At 37.3% G+C, this 18791-nt stretch overlaps 1 protein-coding gene across 3 annotated transcripts in view; it reads right to left on the reverse strand.

The window, feature by feature from the left end:
- The window catches only part of fbln1 (fibulin 1), a 176551-nt gene that overhangs the window by 50090 nt on the left and 107670 nt on the right, over nt 1-18791 (reverse strand). For 2 of the 3 annotated variants that reach the window (XM_043709278.1, XM_043709280.1), the window contains 2 exons: nt 15986-16109; nt 2310-2452 (listed from right to left, as the gene is read on the reverse strand). In XM_043709278.1, the coding sequence (XP_043565213.1) occupies nt 2310-2452; nt 15986-16109 (267 nt within the window). Of the gene's footprint in view, nt 1-2309; nt 2453-7350; nt 9530-15985; nt 16110-18791 lie in introns of those variants that run through there. The other variant, XM_043709279.1, reaches the window with a different exon arrangement.

Genomic DNA, 18791 nt, shown 5'->3' on the forward strand with positions numbered 1-18791 from the left:
CAGTACCAAAAACACACAACCCTCCAAAAAAGGAAAAAATCTCTTTGGATGGATGTCAATCTTAATGGATGATCCACTTTCTTTACACAGAGACCCCTAGTTATAGATTCTCCCACAAGAGGAAACATCCTTTTCTAAATGCACCCCATTAAGACCCTTCTGGAATCTTAAATGTTTCAATCAAGTTGCCTCTTACTCTTCTGAACTCAAACATATACAAGCCTAACTGTCTAACCTTTCCTTATAGAACAACCATTGTTCCATACTATTACTCTAATAAACCTTCTCTGAGCTGTCCCCAACACATTCATAACCTTTCTTACATAATGAGACCAAAACTGTAAATAGTATCCCAGATATGGTCTCACCCTATAAAACTGAAACATTACCACCCACTTTTATATTCAATGCCCAGGCAACAAACAATGGTTGGACAGGCATTCACTTCTCATTATGATACCAGTAGTAGGTCAATGACATAGCTTTCTTGAGAGAAGTGTGTCCATCACCAATATCAGTAAATATGTGGTTGTTATTTTGCTCCAAAGACATTGGAGAGTTTATGCAGGAGGGCTCAGAGCTTTTGGTAACTTGGCCATTTTTCTTCTAAATGCATCACTTCAAAGATTTCATGGTGGCAAAAATGTAAGCTTGGGGCAAAATAAATAGATTAATAATTTCACCTGAAACCAACACTGGTCAGTAAGGGTATACAGTCAGGAGACTACGCATGATTGAGGGTTAGACTAAGTTAACAGAGAATTAGATTCATACGGGAATTTGGGGCATGGGGAGAGAGGCACTTTGAGTCAGGACTAATGTAAACAGTAGTGTTAAGTATTATTCAGATTTATCAAAGATGGTAAGGTTTATCAATTGTTGTCAGGTTTATTACGCAAAATTCCTTGCTAATAGCTTATTGCTTAAACTGCCAGCTGCCTCTGCCCTAAACAGTGGCAGAGTATTGTGGTGTAGCTAGCATTTTTAAGACAGGGCAGAGACTGTTCTCGGGTGATGTATCTGTTTCTGTAGTTATTAGTGGTGGTGATGGGCAATAGGAAAGATATTATTGTTCTACGTAGGAGCCAGTTTGCCTTTAATGACGACCCTCAGAATGGAATGAACGCAGATAGCCTTAGGAGTTCACTCTCATAGTCTGGAACTGAGACCTGGCAGCAGTGCCATAAGAGGTCTTATAATCTCATATGTGTGCTCTAGATCAGTGGATGCATCTTCACAACTCAGAAGATTTAGGTCATTTATGAGTTAACTTATACACTGGAACTATAGATAACTTCTTTCTGGAACCATTACATTCCTGAGCTTAAACTTTCCCTGTTTTAAGTGGCATCTTCAGGTTTTTATCCCAAAACTTCTGGTCTGGAATGATCAATAACAGTTTGCTCCAAGGTAATTTAATTTCACTGTATCCTTCCCTTCTCAGGAGCACTGGTGTATACAAACATCTTCATCAGAGTAACTCACGGAACTGTGCAAAACTCAATATAACACAAAGAAATTCTCTCTCTCTAAGCTATTGGTGTTTCCTTTAAAATTACCCTCTTCTGATATTCTAAACTGGAGCTCGTTTATCTTGTAAAACCATACCAATGTAGATAAGAACCCATTAATTCTAAAATAGTCCTCCAAAACATTTTTATAAGAAATCACCATGGCTGCGGAAATAATTTCAAATTAATAATTAACTTCAGACACACATAAAACCACACACTACGAACTCAAAAACCAAAACCCACAACTACTAAATCAAAAGACAAAATATAAGATTATGCAGTCTGCATCACAGCTCTCACTGCTGCTCCCAAACTGGTTGCAGCCTTTGTGTTCACAGACCATCTGATCCCTTGCCCTTCACGGGGAGACAGAAAAAATCATACCAAATCCACAAACTCAACATAATGTCTCCAAAAACACTTCAGAGTGATTCCAGATTCTCCCTGCAATAATTGAAGTATTCACAGCTGCTTTACCTTGAACTTTGATAAACATTAATGCAGAGTTTATCTTGCAGCTTAATTGTTTGCTGTATAATGTACAAATGGATTTTCTCGACCTGAATAGCTCAAATTTAGTACCTTCCTATCCCATCAGCTGATTGAGTTGAGTCACAGCTTTCCTTCACTGCCATGGATGCTGCACATGAAGTGATTGGCAGAGCATCACACCCCATCAAAGTTGCACTAGGTCTCCATTATGCAATTAATTTCATGTTTCCACACACATTAATTGCCTTAATGATAGGACAAGTCCTATTCAAAAGTAACTTTATTCCCATTAAGTCTTCTCACCTATTGGTCCAAGGAATTCCCGATAGGTTGGCAGTGAAATGACAGTATAGGACACTGTGTTAACAGGATCCAGTATGCAGCGTGTATCGCCTGGGCGGCAGGACTTTATGCATCGAACAGTCTCTGTACTGTCTACTCTTAATCTGTGAAGAAAGAAAAACAGTTAGTGAGGAAAGGCAATAACTATTCACCTTAATTCACCCTTTATTAAATCTGACTATGTTATTTCTGTAGATTCTGGTTCACTGCAAATGAAGTTAGATAGGCTGTAGTTGTTTCTTAGGTTTATTCATGAATGATATGAAGAATTAAAAGATAATGAGATACACCCTAACTTTATGTGATGATGTAGAATGGATGACAATATTCTTATAAAACTTAGTTTCAGCGTATGGACCTTTATTGCACCCAATGTGGTGTTTCCCATTTTTGACTCTTGTGTTCTTATGGAATCTTTTAAATGCACTCAAACATTACAATAGAAAGAAAATCAAGACAGAAGTAAAACTAGCAGTTGACTTTCAACCATCCAATATATGCCATTACACAAAGTTAATAGTTGCTCCACATTTTTGACAGCTTAGACAACCAATTTATATGGAGATAGCACTGTGTAATTGGTCTGAGTGTGAAGGTCTCCTTTTTTGATTTACAGTAAGGTGAAATGAACTGAGTTTTGCCAATGTGACCCTAGTTCAGTATTACACAGAAACATCGAAGGATGGCTGATGTACACAGAGGGAGTTGCTCTTTGTGATTAAAGCATGTTGGGAATTCATGAAAAAAGGACTGTTCCTGGGAGTGAAAATATATACATAAGTTGATAATTTAATAGAGTTCAAATTGGTTGGTTAGATAAAAGTTTACAGGTTCAAGTAATTAAAAGATCATTATATGAGCATTTAATTAAGAGAGACAGCAAGAATCACATGTTTAGAAATACAGAAGAACAGGATTCATGATAGCAAATACATGGTTTAGGCATCATAAAAGGATCTATATAATATGTACACACATGAAAAATGTTTCAGAATACAGAAAGATTCTACCACATAAGGGAAAGACAAAGCTACAGGGAGAGTGTGAAGAGTTCAAAGACTCAGCCTAAAGTTAATGTAGACTCAGATCAAAATCGTGTGAAACTGGAAACAATATCCCAGGTGAAGAATGTTCAATATGAAATATGCAGAAAACAGTGGAACCTAGAGAGACTGAAAGAAGTAAATGAAGAATTTATAAATGAAGTAAACAAAGCACTAGCTAGAAATGACATAAATATCAAAACAAATGAGCAATGGAAACTGGTGAAAGAATCTGTCAAGGAAGGAAGAGCAAACCAAGAATGTTTTTTTAAAGAGAAAAAAGGATTTTAAAAAACCATGGGTTATGACAAAATTTTGCAAAAGCTGCAAGAAAAATGAAAATAGATGAATATTAATATTGAAGAAGGCAAGCTGAAGTACAGATAACTGAATAATGAGTTAAGAAGAGAAACCAAAACCAGAAGAGGAAGGACAAGAACAATGGTTCTAGGAGCAGTGTGGTATAGTTGAAGATGGGATCGACCAGGAGGAGTATGTGTGCGAAAGCAAAAGAGATAAATGCCACTCAGGATAAAGGATTGTAAAGACTAACACTGCCAAGTAGGGAAACTGTTTAATGAATAAACCCTGATTAAATCAGAAAAAAAATGTAAAGACTAGATTGAAAAGCTATATGCACAAATTTAAAAAAAACCTTGAAATGAATGAGTTAGAAGAATTGAGTAATTTTGACATTGATTTCATTGAACCAGAAATACAAGAATCCCTTCAGTGTGGAAACAGGCCCTTCAGCCCAACAAGTCCACGCTGACTCTCCGTAGGCTAACCCACCTAGACCCATTCCCCTACATTTTACCCCAGACTAATGCACCTAACCTACACACTCCAGGCAATTTAGCATGGCCAATTCACCTAACCTGCACATCTTTGGATTGTGGGAGGAAACCCACACATACATGGGGCGAATGTACAAACTCCACATAGACAGTCGCCCGAAGCAGGAATAGAACCCAAGTCCCTGGCCCTGTGAGACACCAGAAGGGGATGAAAGTAATTAGAAAAGAATTTTTTTCTTAATTCCTAATATACATTCTATGAGAAGAATAAAAAGAAATATTTTCAAATTACATACATTGCTGCATCTTAAAAGCAGTTTGAAAGAAAACTTGTTCTATTGGCATAAAACCTCTGGGACTAATAATGCATCATGTTACACCATAACATTGTCTGAAATCACATTGCCTGCTATAAGGTGTTGTCCTAGCCTTGAAAGAAAGATATTCAAGGAGAATATCTTTGAATATTCTGCATGCATGCATTAGAATAATGAGTGAATACCACCGACAGAATGAAAAAAATTTGATAATTCACTCAGATTCCTGATGTTAATGTAAGGAAGAAATTGCATATTGGTAATGTGACTGGATTAGTTATCCAGAGGCCCAGGCTAATAAAAGTAAAAGCTAATTTAAAATCAATTTAATCTCAGTAATGGTGACATTATTCATTGTCATAACAACTTACTAATGTCCTTTAGGAAATAAAATATGCCATTATTATCTGGTTTGCCCTACCTCTGACTCACCCACAACAATATGATTGATTCTAATGTGCCGTCTAAAATGGCCGAGCAAATCACTCAGTTGTATAAAATCACAGTAGAGTCTAAAAATAATGAAATCTGATGGACCACCCAGCATTAACAAAGGCAGCAAAACCAAGGTAAAATCAAACCAGTCAACCCTGCAAAGCCCTTACTAATATCTGAGGGCTTGCCCAAAATTGGGAGTGGGTCAAGCAATACATTCATTTGAATTATACTTTACAGACTTAAACCCCGCATTGAATTTGTGCATAAATACAATACAGCTCATTTTTCCAGCTGCTGGGGCAGATGATAGGCCTGCTGAAGATAAGATTCAGATACTTGGATCAATCTAGGGAAGCCTTGCAATACACTCCATAGTGTACCACACAACCCCATAATGCTGTGCTGTGTTCAACAGTAGCTGCAGAGAATTGTGAGATAATCACTAGAGATGACAGAAAGAAATCCTCCATGAAAATCCCTTATATTGACACTCAGCTGATTTTTAGTAAAATTAAGCCCTGTGTGTTTAACCAGATTAGTCTTCTACTTCCAATATACAGGATTTTCAACCTTTACAGTGCCAAGTATAAGTTGTTAGGTCAAATTTTTTGATGCAAATAAAATCATCAAGCAAGATACACACTGCTATCTTCACAAGGTTACAGGATGGTTCATTCATCCAGATAGTCGATAAAGTCACTTCATTGCTGCAAACATTTGTTCCTAAACGATCCTAGTCTTTTCATATAGCCAAGAATCTGTTCCATGTGTTGATCACTCTGTACCTTCTTTCTTAATATGAACCATTGCCCCCTCATCCTTCTCTCAGAATCTAATTTAAAATCAAGTTTTGAATTTATTTCTTTCATTCCCCTATCATTCTTCAAAATCACCTCTTATTTCAAGCAAAAAGAAAATTCAAAAGATTTCTCCTTATAACTCAAATCTTGAATCGAAATTCGTCCCTGCAATACTTCCAGCACCTGAATATATTCCTCCATTTTCAGCATCGAGAACTGGCTCTGGGTTCTAAAGAAAAAGCCAGCTAGACTTGAAACGTTAACTCTGTTTCTCTGACCACAGATGCTGCCAGACTCACTGAATTTCTCCTCTCTTTCTGTTTTTATTCCAATACTCAATGTATTGTTTGATTAAAGCATTGTGCAATTTGATAATGGCTTTCTTAGACGTGTACTCTTCAGTTTTTCCTAGGCCATTGTATTGATTGCTGTCTGAATTGGACAATCAGCTCAGACCTAGATCTTTTCTCACTTCATCTGCAGATTTTACAGCACCATTCATTGAATACTATCAGCATCCTTTCTCCACCAGCACCTTAAATCCACTATCCCCACCCCCCCCCCATCCCAAACTATAGCATAAATGCTGCCCCCTCACACATCACTTCAGCTCTGATGAAGAGTCATCTAGACTCGAAACATTAGCTTGCTTTCTCTCATGGATGCTGTCTGACTCTCTCTGATCTCCAGCATTGGTTGTTTTCAGTTATTGAATACTTCTGTTTGATTTCCATTTGTGCAATATTTCACAATTATCTACTTCGCTAACATGGTTTGTCCAATTCATTCTGTAATTTCTAAGCTGCACCTTCATTGCCATTTCCAGTTTTGTACCATTTCCACCAATTTGATTTGAGCTTCTGAATCCCAAGTTTTTGAAATACACTAAAAATAATTATACAGCCAGCACTAATCTCTTGGATGCTTCATTGAGCACCCATTTCTCTTGATACCCACTGTACAGACCTTTGTTCGCAGAGTTCTATGAAGCCTGATTGTATCGGAATGAGAAAACAAGTCAACTGTTAGTTAATTGCAAAGTCTTTTGGCTAGAAACAAATTAGACTATTTTGTCAGTGCATAAGACATCAGGGTACAGAGGTTAAATGGCTTCAATGTATATTTAAACAAACAGAAGCAAGCAATGTTGCATGAGGGCCCTTATGAGGAAGAACACCTCATCTTCCATTTCGGGAGCTAACAAACGTATGGCCTCAACATAGAATTAATCAGCTTCCAAATCTCCTCACCTCCCCATCTCATCCCAAGTCCAGCCCTCCCTCTCCATCCCACCTCCTTGACCTGACCTAACCTAACCTGTCTATCTTTCTTCCCACCTGTCTACTCCACCCTTCCCACTCACCAATCTCAATTCACTACTTCCTGCATACACCTATCACCATCCCACCTACCTTTATCCTGCCATACTCTCCTCCCTCTATTTGTTTCTCAGCTCCCTTCCCACCCTCTAGTCCTGATGAAGGGTCCTGCCCAAAACATCAACTCTCCTGCTGTTCTGATACTGCATGACCTGCTGTGCTTTCTCCAGCTTCACATTTTATTAACTTTATACGAATAGACACAAGTAAAGACGAACAACCTTTACATTCAGAGGAAATGAAATCCATTTATTTAACAATCCGAAATAATGGAAAAGTAGTACATATATCAGACAGTACAAAAATTCTCCACTTGATGTTAACTGGCAATTAACTCTAATTAGTATTAGAATTTGCCTGTGAAAAGTATCTTCATGGGATTAATCTTAAAATGAAATGGCCCATTAGCCAGAGTGGTAGGAAGATATAAACTCAGGCTTGGAAGAGTGGTGTCAAATCGGTCTCAAAACTGTTGGCATCTGTAAGCCCCAAATAGAAAGATGATTGCTGACTACTGTCAACAGAATGATCATTTTGGATAACTGCATCCATCTTGCTTCATACTGACATTTTATCCGGCCATATCATCATAGACCTGTTGTTGAAAATTACTGAAATGTGCTATTAAGTGCTTTCTGCAATTAAAACACTTAAGTAAAGCTAACATTTGTATATCTAATCTGGATCAAGAACGTCATAATTTTGTGCAGGCATCTGTTTCACTCAAAAACATTCTATGTTTCAAAAACAGAACAATAAATTTTATCAACCAGTGCAATCTTGAAAAGCATATTTAGCACAATGACAGATGATTGATTGTAATAAATTCCAGCAACAATGCCAACTCATTAAAATTTTAGGAATTACAGTACATAAAGTAAGAAAGAGACAATTTAAACACTTAAAGACTTGCATTGGATCATTAATTTCAACTACAATTTTGTGACAACTCATTGCATTATAACACTGCTTGGAATATTCTGCTTGGCAATAATCACGGTTAGGTTGTGACAGGCTCTATGGCTATGGTGTCAAAGTAAGTAGAGAATAAGTACTTGAACATGTGAAAATGTATTATAATAATAATGACAATAAGCTTCTTGTGAATCTACTCTAAACTTTGCTATTGAGAAAATAATTTTGGAATGCACTTAACAATAATCCACTCCTGCAAAACCAAAGGGAGTGAATTTTTGCAGTTTTCCTGCTTCTCCACCATACCTGTGACAGATGCACTTCAGAAAACCCAGATGAGTAACATGAATTACATTTCATGTCATTTTCCCTGAGTTTCCTAGGCTCTTCATTTTGCCAAATATTGCAGGAGAAGTGCAGGGGAAATGCTCATTACGAGTCATCTTCAAAGTTTCAATCAGTGCAGAGGAGCAATCTGTTACTCCAATTATATTAAATAGGAATCCCAAAATGATAGTTTCAATAGACAAGTGTGGATGCATCACAAAAATCATGGGGAAATCTAGTCTAGTCACTGTTTTGATGATATAGCCCCCTTCTCAAAGCTCTAAGCATTACTGTTAATCTCCTCCAAGAGGTAAACATATTTTTTCAATGTGGAAAAAACAAAATTAGTTTTAGCATTTACATTTTTACTTATGTAATTATGATTTCAGAAAAAAAACCCAAAAGAAAATATTTGACATAATGATTTACTCCATGTATCATAGGAAGACCTCACGATTGTACAAATGACAATGCCTTAAATGGGTCACTACAGGAATAATACTCTAGTCTCACACTTTTCCTAATTTTACATCCTCTTTATGTATATGAGGAGATAAAAATCATGCAGTGAGATTTATAATTAAACTGTTGAGCATGCACTAAAGGAGAGGAGAGCAATGCATTATGAAAGTTAAACTTTGTGGTCTTCAAAAAATAAAAAAAAAGAAGCCTGTGCACTGAGTTCTTAGAAAATATTCAGAAAAAATATAAGAAAGAGCAGATTTCAATTTTTGCCAGTAAGCATATCATAAGGGTCAAATGGGGTATTAATAGTAATTATTACTCTGACTATTGACCAAACAATAGTCATCAAACCTGCGCAGTGACAACAATGTAGATTTTTGCTATAAATATGTTGGTGATTCCATGACGCAAGAGCTTCATCTCAACGGTGAGAAGAAAATCCCTGGGTTCTGATATTTGTTGCTGCACAAACACAATTCCGCTGTGATTATTCAGTTCTTGTGTGTTAAAGTAGTTGTCCTCATTGCCATGGGTGATGGAAAGGAGAATATTATCTCCAGCAACTGCATGAGAGGGCCCGAAACGGAAGACATTGGTGGGCACTTGGATGTTGGTGGGGAAAGTGAGGTAATAGTAGGTTATTCTTAAAGGCAGACTTTGGCACTCCTTATTCTCATTGCAAGGCAAGCGCTCACAGCGACTAGAAGAAAGTGAGAAAGGAAAGAAGGGTGTTAATGAACATAAGCAAAGCCAGCAAGTCAGTGCAGCAGAAAATAAAAGAATTACCACACAATGGAGGTAAATTTCTGAGATGCTTCTTCTACTTGTCTATCTACCTTCCATTGAAGAGCTGCAAAAGTCTCAGATAAATGACAGATGAGCAAGAAAACTTTTCAAAATATCCATCATCAGCGCTTCCACTAAGAATTTTTGATTTTGGCTCTTTGACTGATGACAATTCAATAAGTATTTTCTTCAGTTGCATAACATACAAAAAATATTTACACAGGCTGAATTTCCAAAGAGGTTTTCTCTATGTTAGTCTTTGCCATGAAAGAGCTACAGAATCTCTGGAAAAACGGTGTAAATCATTGATTTTGCAAGCTATCTGTAGATCTTCCAATAGAAGTATAGCAAACAGAGAGAAAAAAACATCTCAGAAATTCAAACCCCATCTGACCTCACATGTTGAAAGTGGTCTTTCAGAAAATCCATTACTTCTAGTTTAATTTTGTTTTATTCGCAGTGTAATAACAAACATTGTGAGTAGCCATTTAGTTATAAGACATGTTTTGATTCTAGCAGCATTGAATTTCCTACTCACACCATAATTTCAGCAGAAAGAGCTTCAGAAACCCCAAAAATGTAGTCAGACAAGTGGTAGAAAGGCATTTTGCTATGCAAAGCCACTCAGAAGCTTGCACATAACCATAGCAAAGGAAGAAGTAGAACACACTGTTAACAACAGCATGAGACACAAAGTAATAATTTGGAAGCAATACAAACCAAAATAATAAGCTAAGATTCTTCAACCTCTGAATGAGATGGTTCAGGGGAAATTTTGCAGAAGCACAAATACTTAACAGAATAGACAAAGTAAATATCAGAGCAGAGGAACAAATGGATTTCAGTTTAGTCTTGTAAAGGAAAAATTTAGAAGAAAGGTCAGCAAATATCTTTTTAGGCATAGAGTGATAAAGAGTTGAAAGACTTTGCCTGGAAGATTGGCTGAGGGTAGGGTACAACTCATTTAAGGAAGTATTTACTGCAATTGGAAAATGTGTAGTGGGTTTTCAGGAAGTGTGCAATGAAATCAGTCTTAATTACCTAGATCTAAATTCTGATCTTTCATGTGCAAAGGATAGCACAGACTTCCTTTTAAAAATGATTTGGAGATGCCAGTGTTGGACTGGGGTGTACAAAGTTAAAAATCACACAACACCAGGTTATAGTCCAACAGGTTTAATTGGAAGCACACTAGCTTTCGGAATGACGCTCCTTCATCAGGTGGTAGTGGAGGGTTCAATCCTAATACACATAATTTGCAGTAAAAATTTACAGTGTGATGTAACTGAAATTATACATTGAAAAATTGATTGTCTGTTAAGCCTTTCTTTCATCTGTTAGAATACAGTGAAAGTTTCACTTCTTTCATGTATAAATCACAAAACCTTTTTTTAAAAAAGTTGCATTCTCGGGTTAGCTGTTAACAATGGTGATAGCTAGACAATATGTTGAAGGTGTTGGCCCCCTGTGTTCTCTGTCTATGCCAGTGATGTTTAGATTGATTCTAATCTAAAAAGTGAGATAATGGAGTTTTACATAAATTCATGCAGTTTTTGAGTTCAGAGTTCTACATGAATGCATGTAGTTTTTGAGCAAAGTACAATGTAACCCTGCGAATACAAATTCACCCCACAAAATATATGTGTGCTTCCAATTAAACCTGTTGGACTATAACCTGGTATTGTGTGATTTTTAATTTTTAAAAATGATGGTATGTAATGTCACTCATATCTGTGACAGTCAAATAAATCAGGAGTATCTGCATCCCAGTTAGATGCTCTGGATTCAAATCCCAGTGCCATTTTAAATTCACAATATATAGCTTCGCTGACCCTGGAGGAGGAACCGAACTAAAATTAGACTGCTCACCTTCTCTTGTTAGCTGCTCATCAATGTAGTAATTGTAGAGTTCACAATCAAATAGGTTGCCCTGATCTCTTTCATTTGTTTGTTTTTAACCCCTCTTGTGACCAATCCAAGAAATATTAACTCTCAATAATAATTAATTGTAACTTCAGGCACTCAACAGACTGGAATTTAAAAATGCATGCTTAAAAATGTAACAGGAAAAGAATAATGTAATTGTTTTGAAATAGATATGGTGATTTTAATATGCCTTATTACTTGATAATGATAAGAGGGTGTGATAAGGAAGAAACATCTTCTCCACCAATTGGAAAATGAGAACCAAGACATCAGTTTAAGGTATAACAAATCATAAATTCATTTTAAAATAATGTTTTAACTCTTACCTAGCCAAGCATAAAGTTATTTTATGATTGAAAACAGGCACCGTTGTATCCATTCCAACAATTTAAATGAGAAGGCATGAAATTAAAGAACTAATATGTGTAAAGTAGGCAAGGTTTTGTATAAAACTCACCAAGAAAGAAATTATTCACTATACCTCTTTTATTCATGCATCCTTGACATGGTGCAAATTTAGAGTTTTTGATCAAGTTCATAATATTGAACTGTTTGTATTGGTCATAATCATGTGGAGCCATTGTGACCATATAAAAGAAGCAAGTGTCACACTCAAGATGTCAGTGCCACAGTTCCATTTTCTTTCAACCAGCAGATTCCCATAGTGTAGGCTGGAATCTGTGATGTTAAACTGTTCGGTAGAGTGTTATTGGGCCTGTCCTCTCCCAAATTTTGATAAACCCCTTTGCATCAATACTAAAATGTGACACCTCTGAAGTATGACAGGTATATAGGAACTGAAGTTGCACATTCAACTCCTCAACCTGTTCCACCATTCAATCAAATCATGGCTGATATATATTCTCAGCTCCATGCACCATTCCTTGATTCTCTTGCTCAATAAAAGCCGACTGCTTTTAGTCTTGAAAATTGCAATTGATTCAGCATCCAAAGCCTATGAGAAATAAGTTCCAGATTTCCTAACCAGTGAAGGTGTGCATAATGATTTCACTTCAAACTGAATCTAATTTTAACATTTTAAGCAAAACTACACTCCTTTCCAAAATCAATATACCATTCCTAAATTCCAGTGGCAAGCAGTTTTTACTGCTACGAGATGCTAACACTTTTAAAAATATTTATTCATGGGAGGTGGGTGTCACTGGCTAGGCCAGCATTTGTTATACATTTATAATTGTCTTTGAGAAGGTAATGGTGAGCAGCCTTTTCAAAAACAACAGACACCAAGGATGTCAATCAGCAGTTTGTATTTACTGAAAAGGTTTTCAAAATTCAGCTCATTTTTGTGGAGAAGATCTAAAATTTAATAAAGAAACAAAGGCACAGATTTGCACATTAGAGAACCTGTCATAACAAATGTAGCAGAAGTGCTCATATATCTTAAGTCTCACTAACAAACAAGGCACTTCAAATTTTCATGGGGGGCAGGAACGGAGCTGGCTCAGTATTTGTGCACACACAGTTTACAGAGGCAGATGACTATTTAAATCCTCAGATGCTTCCATTCCTGTGTGATTTTGGTGAGGCAGTTTTCTGAAGCAAAATGTGTGGATTAGACCGGGTAAGACAAGATCTGGTCCTTGTGAATTAATTTGGACAGCATTTTGGAGAGGCAAAGCACCCCTTTAGATCAAGTCCCAGGAGTGTTATGGTGAGGTAAGTTGCACTTTGGCAAGTCTAACACACCCTTTAGGAGATGTAATATAATCTTTGAGATCATTAAAAATGGATATATCTGTGCCTAAAAAGTGGATAGATGCATTATGACTGTCAAGTTGTTAAAGAACTTCCAAAGCTATCATAGAACTTCCAAATGTACATGGTGTTACAGAAAAATGGTGTGAGGTATTTTAATATGTCTATTGACAAGTCATTCATTTCAAGAACATTTAGGAAAGGGCCACAATTCCTGTTCTTGCCAGCAACATCCACATCTCATGGAAGAATAAAGAAAAAAATTATAGGATTTGTATTGCATGACTGATTTTCCATCATTTTCATAGTTGGGTATCTTTCGAGTGAGTGTTTTGATGGACAGATCCAACTGCTTATAGAATAGAAATCTTAAGCAAAATGTTGGTTTTCATAAGAGATTAGTTGAAGGAATCTCAAGGTATTTAATTCTTTTTTTTTGTTAAAGACTCTTCTTACACTAGTGGAATCATGAAAAGACAGATACGTTTATTTATTTTCAGCAAGCTCCCTGACATTTGCCCATTGTGAATACTAGGTGAGTTGGCATGGAGAGGGAAGGATGAAATATGGTGATTGAGGGACATGAGTTGGCACTTACTTAGTATTGGGATTTTAAAGGAGGTATTGAGGAATTGGTTGGCATTATGTGAATGAGGGTATATGGGGGATGGTTAGGGGGCAATAGAGTTATGAGGGGACATAAGAATATAGAGAGGATCATACATGGCATGGTAGTATATAGTTAGGTAAAGAGGCATTTTGTGACATGTAGTTACAAAGCTTTGTGGGATTGGCTGGGATGGGACTTGGAGAGTATGCAGGGTGTAGGGGATTTGAAGACTGAGGGATGAAGGATGTTTTGGTTTCATTCTTTTGAAATTTATTTGCAGAATAACGTAAGTGCAGAGAGGCATCACACCCAGCCTATATCTGCACTGCAGCTAACAATCTCTGCTCCAGTTCCTTCCATAAAGATACAACGCAACCCTTATGACACTTTCTGTGGCACTTTTTCCTGGGGCAGGTTTGTAGAGACCCTTTCTTGGTGTTCCTGATCCAGGAGAAACATCTGGACCAGAACATACTGAAACTCTGTCAGCCTTTCTGTTGTAACATCACCATCCAATGTTTGTAATCTAAGATTGCCTCTAAGATATGAGAGTAATTTTATCACAATGTGTGGCAATCCAAACTGTTCAATTTTAACAGAATTTAAATTGGGATGGTTCTTATGTAGAGTGGACAAACAGCTCCACGATATAAATATCCAAATGGTAATGACAAAATCTACCCCATATTGCATCTCTGAGGGAAAGAGTTAATAACATGAAATTTTACCTAAACATTCATTCTATAATAAAAATATAAAAAATTTACAATAATTTAGAATGATGACAAAAGAACATAAAATGGATTTAAATCATAAAGAGTTATACCAGGTATATACTGATAGAATCTTCCCATTATCTAATATTGAGTTTTCTAAATAATCAGACTCTTGTCATACTTCAAAAGCTAACAGTGTGATAGATCTCAGCAAAATATTTACTTTAAGCATTTATTTTTGATGCAGGCTGACGTTTTCAAGTATGCTGATTAATAAAGGTACCTAAAAAAACAATTTTAAAAAGTTATAGGCAAGTTAGTAAGGTAAACTGAATAAATTTTAGTATTGCTATTATGTTAAAAAGCCAGGGGCTGAACTTCTGATAAGCTTCACCACTCAACATATCTTAAGGTGGTGCTACATTATTAGCAGAGGTCAAATCTGTTATCTGCCAATTCCATTACCCACAGAAATGTCAGCTTGGATCCTCTGACAAAGACAATTCCTTATTGATAATTTCCGAAACAATGGTAAAGTGTCCTGATTGTTGACTACAGATAGAGCAAAGAGACAGCCACTGAGTTTCCTATGAAGTACACAAAACGAGTCAGACCAGTACATTCTCACTTACCAGTTTTATTGTTTTTTCCTCTGGGGTACCTAGTCCTTACCTGGTCAAACTTACATGTGATTCTAGACCTATAGTAACGTGGTTAATAAATGTCTGAAATGGTCTAGCAACTACTCAGTTTAAAGGTGACTAGGGATAGGCCACAAATTCTGGCCTTGCCGCAATGCTCACATCCTAAGAAAGAATTTTTTCCTAAAAGTATTCACTAGTAGAGTTAGCAGCAGTGATTCGTAGTAGGCAGAACCCATGAATTGCAGCCCATAAATGTTCAGGCTCATGTGAGCTGGTTCAAATGAATTCAGCACTGCACAGGGCAGAACCAAAGGGGAAATGGTATTTCCTTCACAGAAAACACTTCGAGATTGAGAATGCAATTAATAACCTAAGATGTTAAGCACAGAATTAGACCAGAAATCAAATTCACATTCATTTCTTTTGTACTTGATGTCGAACAACAAATGCAACAAGAATAACAGAGGACAGAGGCCTGAAAATAAAACATTTGTAATTTGCTGTAGATCATACTTTGTTTCTTTAATGGTTAACAGAATGTAAATTATAATTTATTTTACATTTGATCATTACTAGTTTCAACCATACCATTTTGCTTATAGTCAGAACTAAGTTGAGTGCTGGTCTAAAGCACTGAAACAGAAAAGCCATGTCATCTGAGAACTTAGAGAGACAAAACATGCAGCCTGCACCTGAAAATACATTAAAAAATCCAGTGTAAATGAGCTGATAGTTTCCAAAAAAATTCTTTTACTTACACATCTCTCGACTTTTGATAGTTTTCTGGGCACTCAAAGGTCAGGCAACGGAAGCTGCCCTGAACATTGAAACAGGTCTCAGTGCCAGAGCAATTATGCCTCCCTGTGATACATTCATTGATATCTGTCAAAAAGAAAGCAGGTTTATACAGGAATAATTGTACAGGACTCTATACTCTTGCTATTTTTGCATTGAGCTTAGATCCTCTTACAGAAAGTACAATGCTGAACCTCAATGTATGAAGGGACTCACCATTTTCCCATAATATCTTCCATGCATAGAAAATCTAATAACAGTAAAAATTCCAGTAAATTCTGAATATTCCAGAGCAGAAGCAACATTTAATGCCCAATGGACTTGGGTTTTACCACTTAAATTCACTCATTTCTCTGTTACTTGCACAAAGCTTATGGAGCAGTGCACAGGGGATTAAATTGATTGCATGTTCTTTAGATTCTTGAGGCCCACACTGACAAATCAAATGGCAATATTGACAAGTAAATGAAGGATTTCTGAAGAAACAGCAGAAGATGCAAAAATGCACTTGCACATGCAATGAAATGTTGGCAATACCACATATGTGCCCTGAGAAGTGTTAGTTTGTGGTTGTTCTCCCACTATGTACACAATGAAGGGCAATTCTGGAATGCAAATGCTTTACCAGGTGGATGGCTGGACTTCAAAAGTGAACCTTAGAATCATACAGTAGAAAGAGGCCCTTAAGCCCGTCAAGTCTGTCCAGGATCAATGATCCTTCGATATCTTGGTAGTAGTGACCACTTCTGCCTGTAGGGAGTGGGAAAATACAATGGGTGTGATACCCTGGGAATGTGGTGATTAGATAATGGTGCAAGTTTAGGAAGATTGTGTGAGAAACCTTATAGGCCTTGCGGAGAGAAACACTCTGTGAAATTCACCCAATTTCTGGAAGGTTCAGCCTGCAATACTACAGAAGGCTTTTCTTTTTGAATTCCAATGAGTTATCTCATACAATGTTCTACTGTTCATCTTATTATATATGCACTATGTCTCCACAGTGCCACATTCAATCTATTATGTGCTCATCATCAGCAGAAATACTCATTGTTGCTGAGACCTTCCAGGATTCACATCACTAGTGCCATGTTTAAAGGCAGTTGTACACCTGGTCAATTGTGGCCAGCTAGGAACAGCACTTCACAGTGCACATAGAGGGAGGGAAATGAAAAAGAACAGCTTCTAAGGCACACCAGTGGTGTGAATGAATCTTCATTAGAAATAGAAGGTCACATTTGTAAATGTATTACCTCTTTACATCATCACCTGTCTGATTGCCTGTCATTGTAACAGTAATTGCAACAAGGAAGCCAAAGAAATTGTCCATCCTTAGCGCTATTCCATGTTAAAACTCTGTCTGAAAGAGTGCTACTCTTTTTCTAACACTTCGTGTAGTATAACATCTTGTCATTGTTCAATGTGGGAATATCTCATAGTGGTAAAGCCTTCAAAAGTGTTGACATTATTAATGATTTTTGAACAATGGGAAAGACGAAGGAAAAAACAATCAAGAACTTCAAAAGAGTAATGCATCTCCTTCAGCATGTCATGTTTCACTTGGTGTGAGTTAAGGTGGGATCTGAGGCCATCATACCAAAAGGTCACATGTTATGGTACAGTGATTATACCACAAGCATGTCTGTTAAAGGAACACTGACATACTACTGGTAGAAAAAACATGTCGATGTCACCCCAAGTTGCCTTCCCCTTTGCCAAAGCCTTTGAGCTTGGCTCCTTAATGGTCGGGACTGTTATAATCCCAATATTCAAGATTAGAGTGGTGCTGGAAAAGCACAGCAGGTCAAGCAGCATCCAAGAAGCAGGAAAATTGACGTTTCAGGCAGGAGCCCTGCATCAGGATTCCTCCAGTCCAGGCAGCATCCTGGTAAAGGCTTGTTTTCAGGTTGCTGGCCAAACATATACCTAGAAGTAGAAGGAAGTTGCTTTCGGGAGCAAAGGTACAATTGTTAGCTGTCTCCAGGCAGTCAGGGCTTGGAAGAAGCCTTGAGTAGAAAGTGAAGTCCGAAGAGCCATTATAGTTCAGCTCACAAGCTGTATTTGATTTGATTCCCCATGGTAAACTAATAGAGAAAGTGAAGTCATATGGAGTACAGGGTGTTCTAGCTATGTGGATAAAGAACTGGTTGAGCAACAGGAGACAAAGAGTAGTAGTTGAAGGGAGTTTCTCGAAATGGAGAAAGGTGACCAGTGCTGTTACACAGGCATCAGTGCTGGGGGTGACTGCTGTTTGTGATAGACATAAATGACCTGCAAGAGGGCACTGTTGGTATGATCAGCAAGTTTGCAGATGACACAAAGATTGGTGGATTAGCAGAAAGCATAGGGGACTGTCAAAGAATACAGGAGAATATAGGTAGACTGGAGAGTTGGGCAGAGAAGTGGCAGATGGAGGTCAATTCAGGCAAATGTGAGGTGATGGTTTTGGGAAGTCTAATTCAAGAGCGAATTACACAGTAAACAGTCTTGGGAAAAGTTGATGAGCAGAGATATGGGAATGCAGGTCCATTGTACCCTGAAAGTTGTTGCACAGGTGGATAGAGTGGTCAAGAAGGCATATGGTATGCTTGCCTTCATCGGACAGGGTATTGAGAATAAGAGTTGGTAGGTCATGTTAAAATTGTACATGATATTGGTTTGGCCACATTTAGAATACTGTGAACAATTCTGGTCGCCACATTGCCAAAAGGATGTGGACATTTTGGAGAGGGTGCAGAGAAGGTTTACGAGGATGTTGCCTGTTATGTAAGG

Source organism: Chiloscyllium plagiosum, chromosome 19 (assembly GCF_004010195.1).
Source record: "Chiloscyllium plagiosum isolate BGI_BamShark_2017 chromosome 19, ASM401019v2, whole genome shotgun sequence".
In the NCBI taxonomy this organism is placed as follows: Eukaryota; Metazoa; Chordata; class Chondrichthyes; order Orectolobiformes; family Hemiscylliidae; genus Chiloscyllium; species Chiloscyllium plagiosum.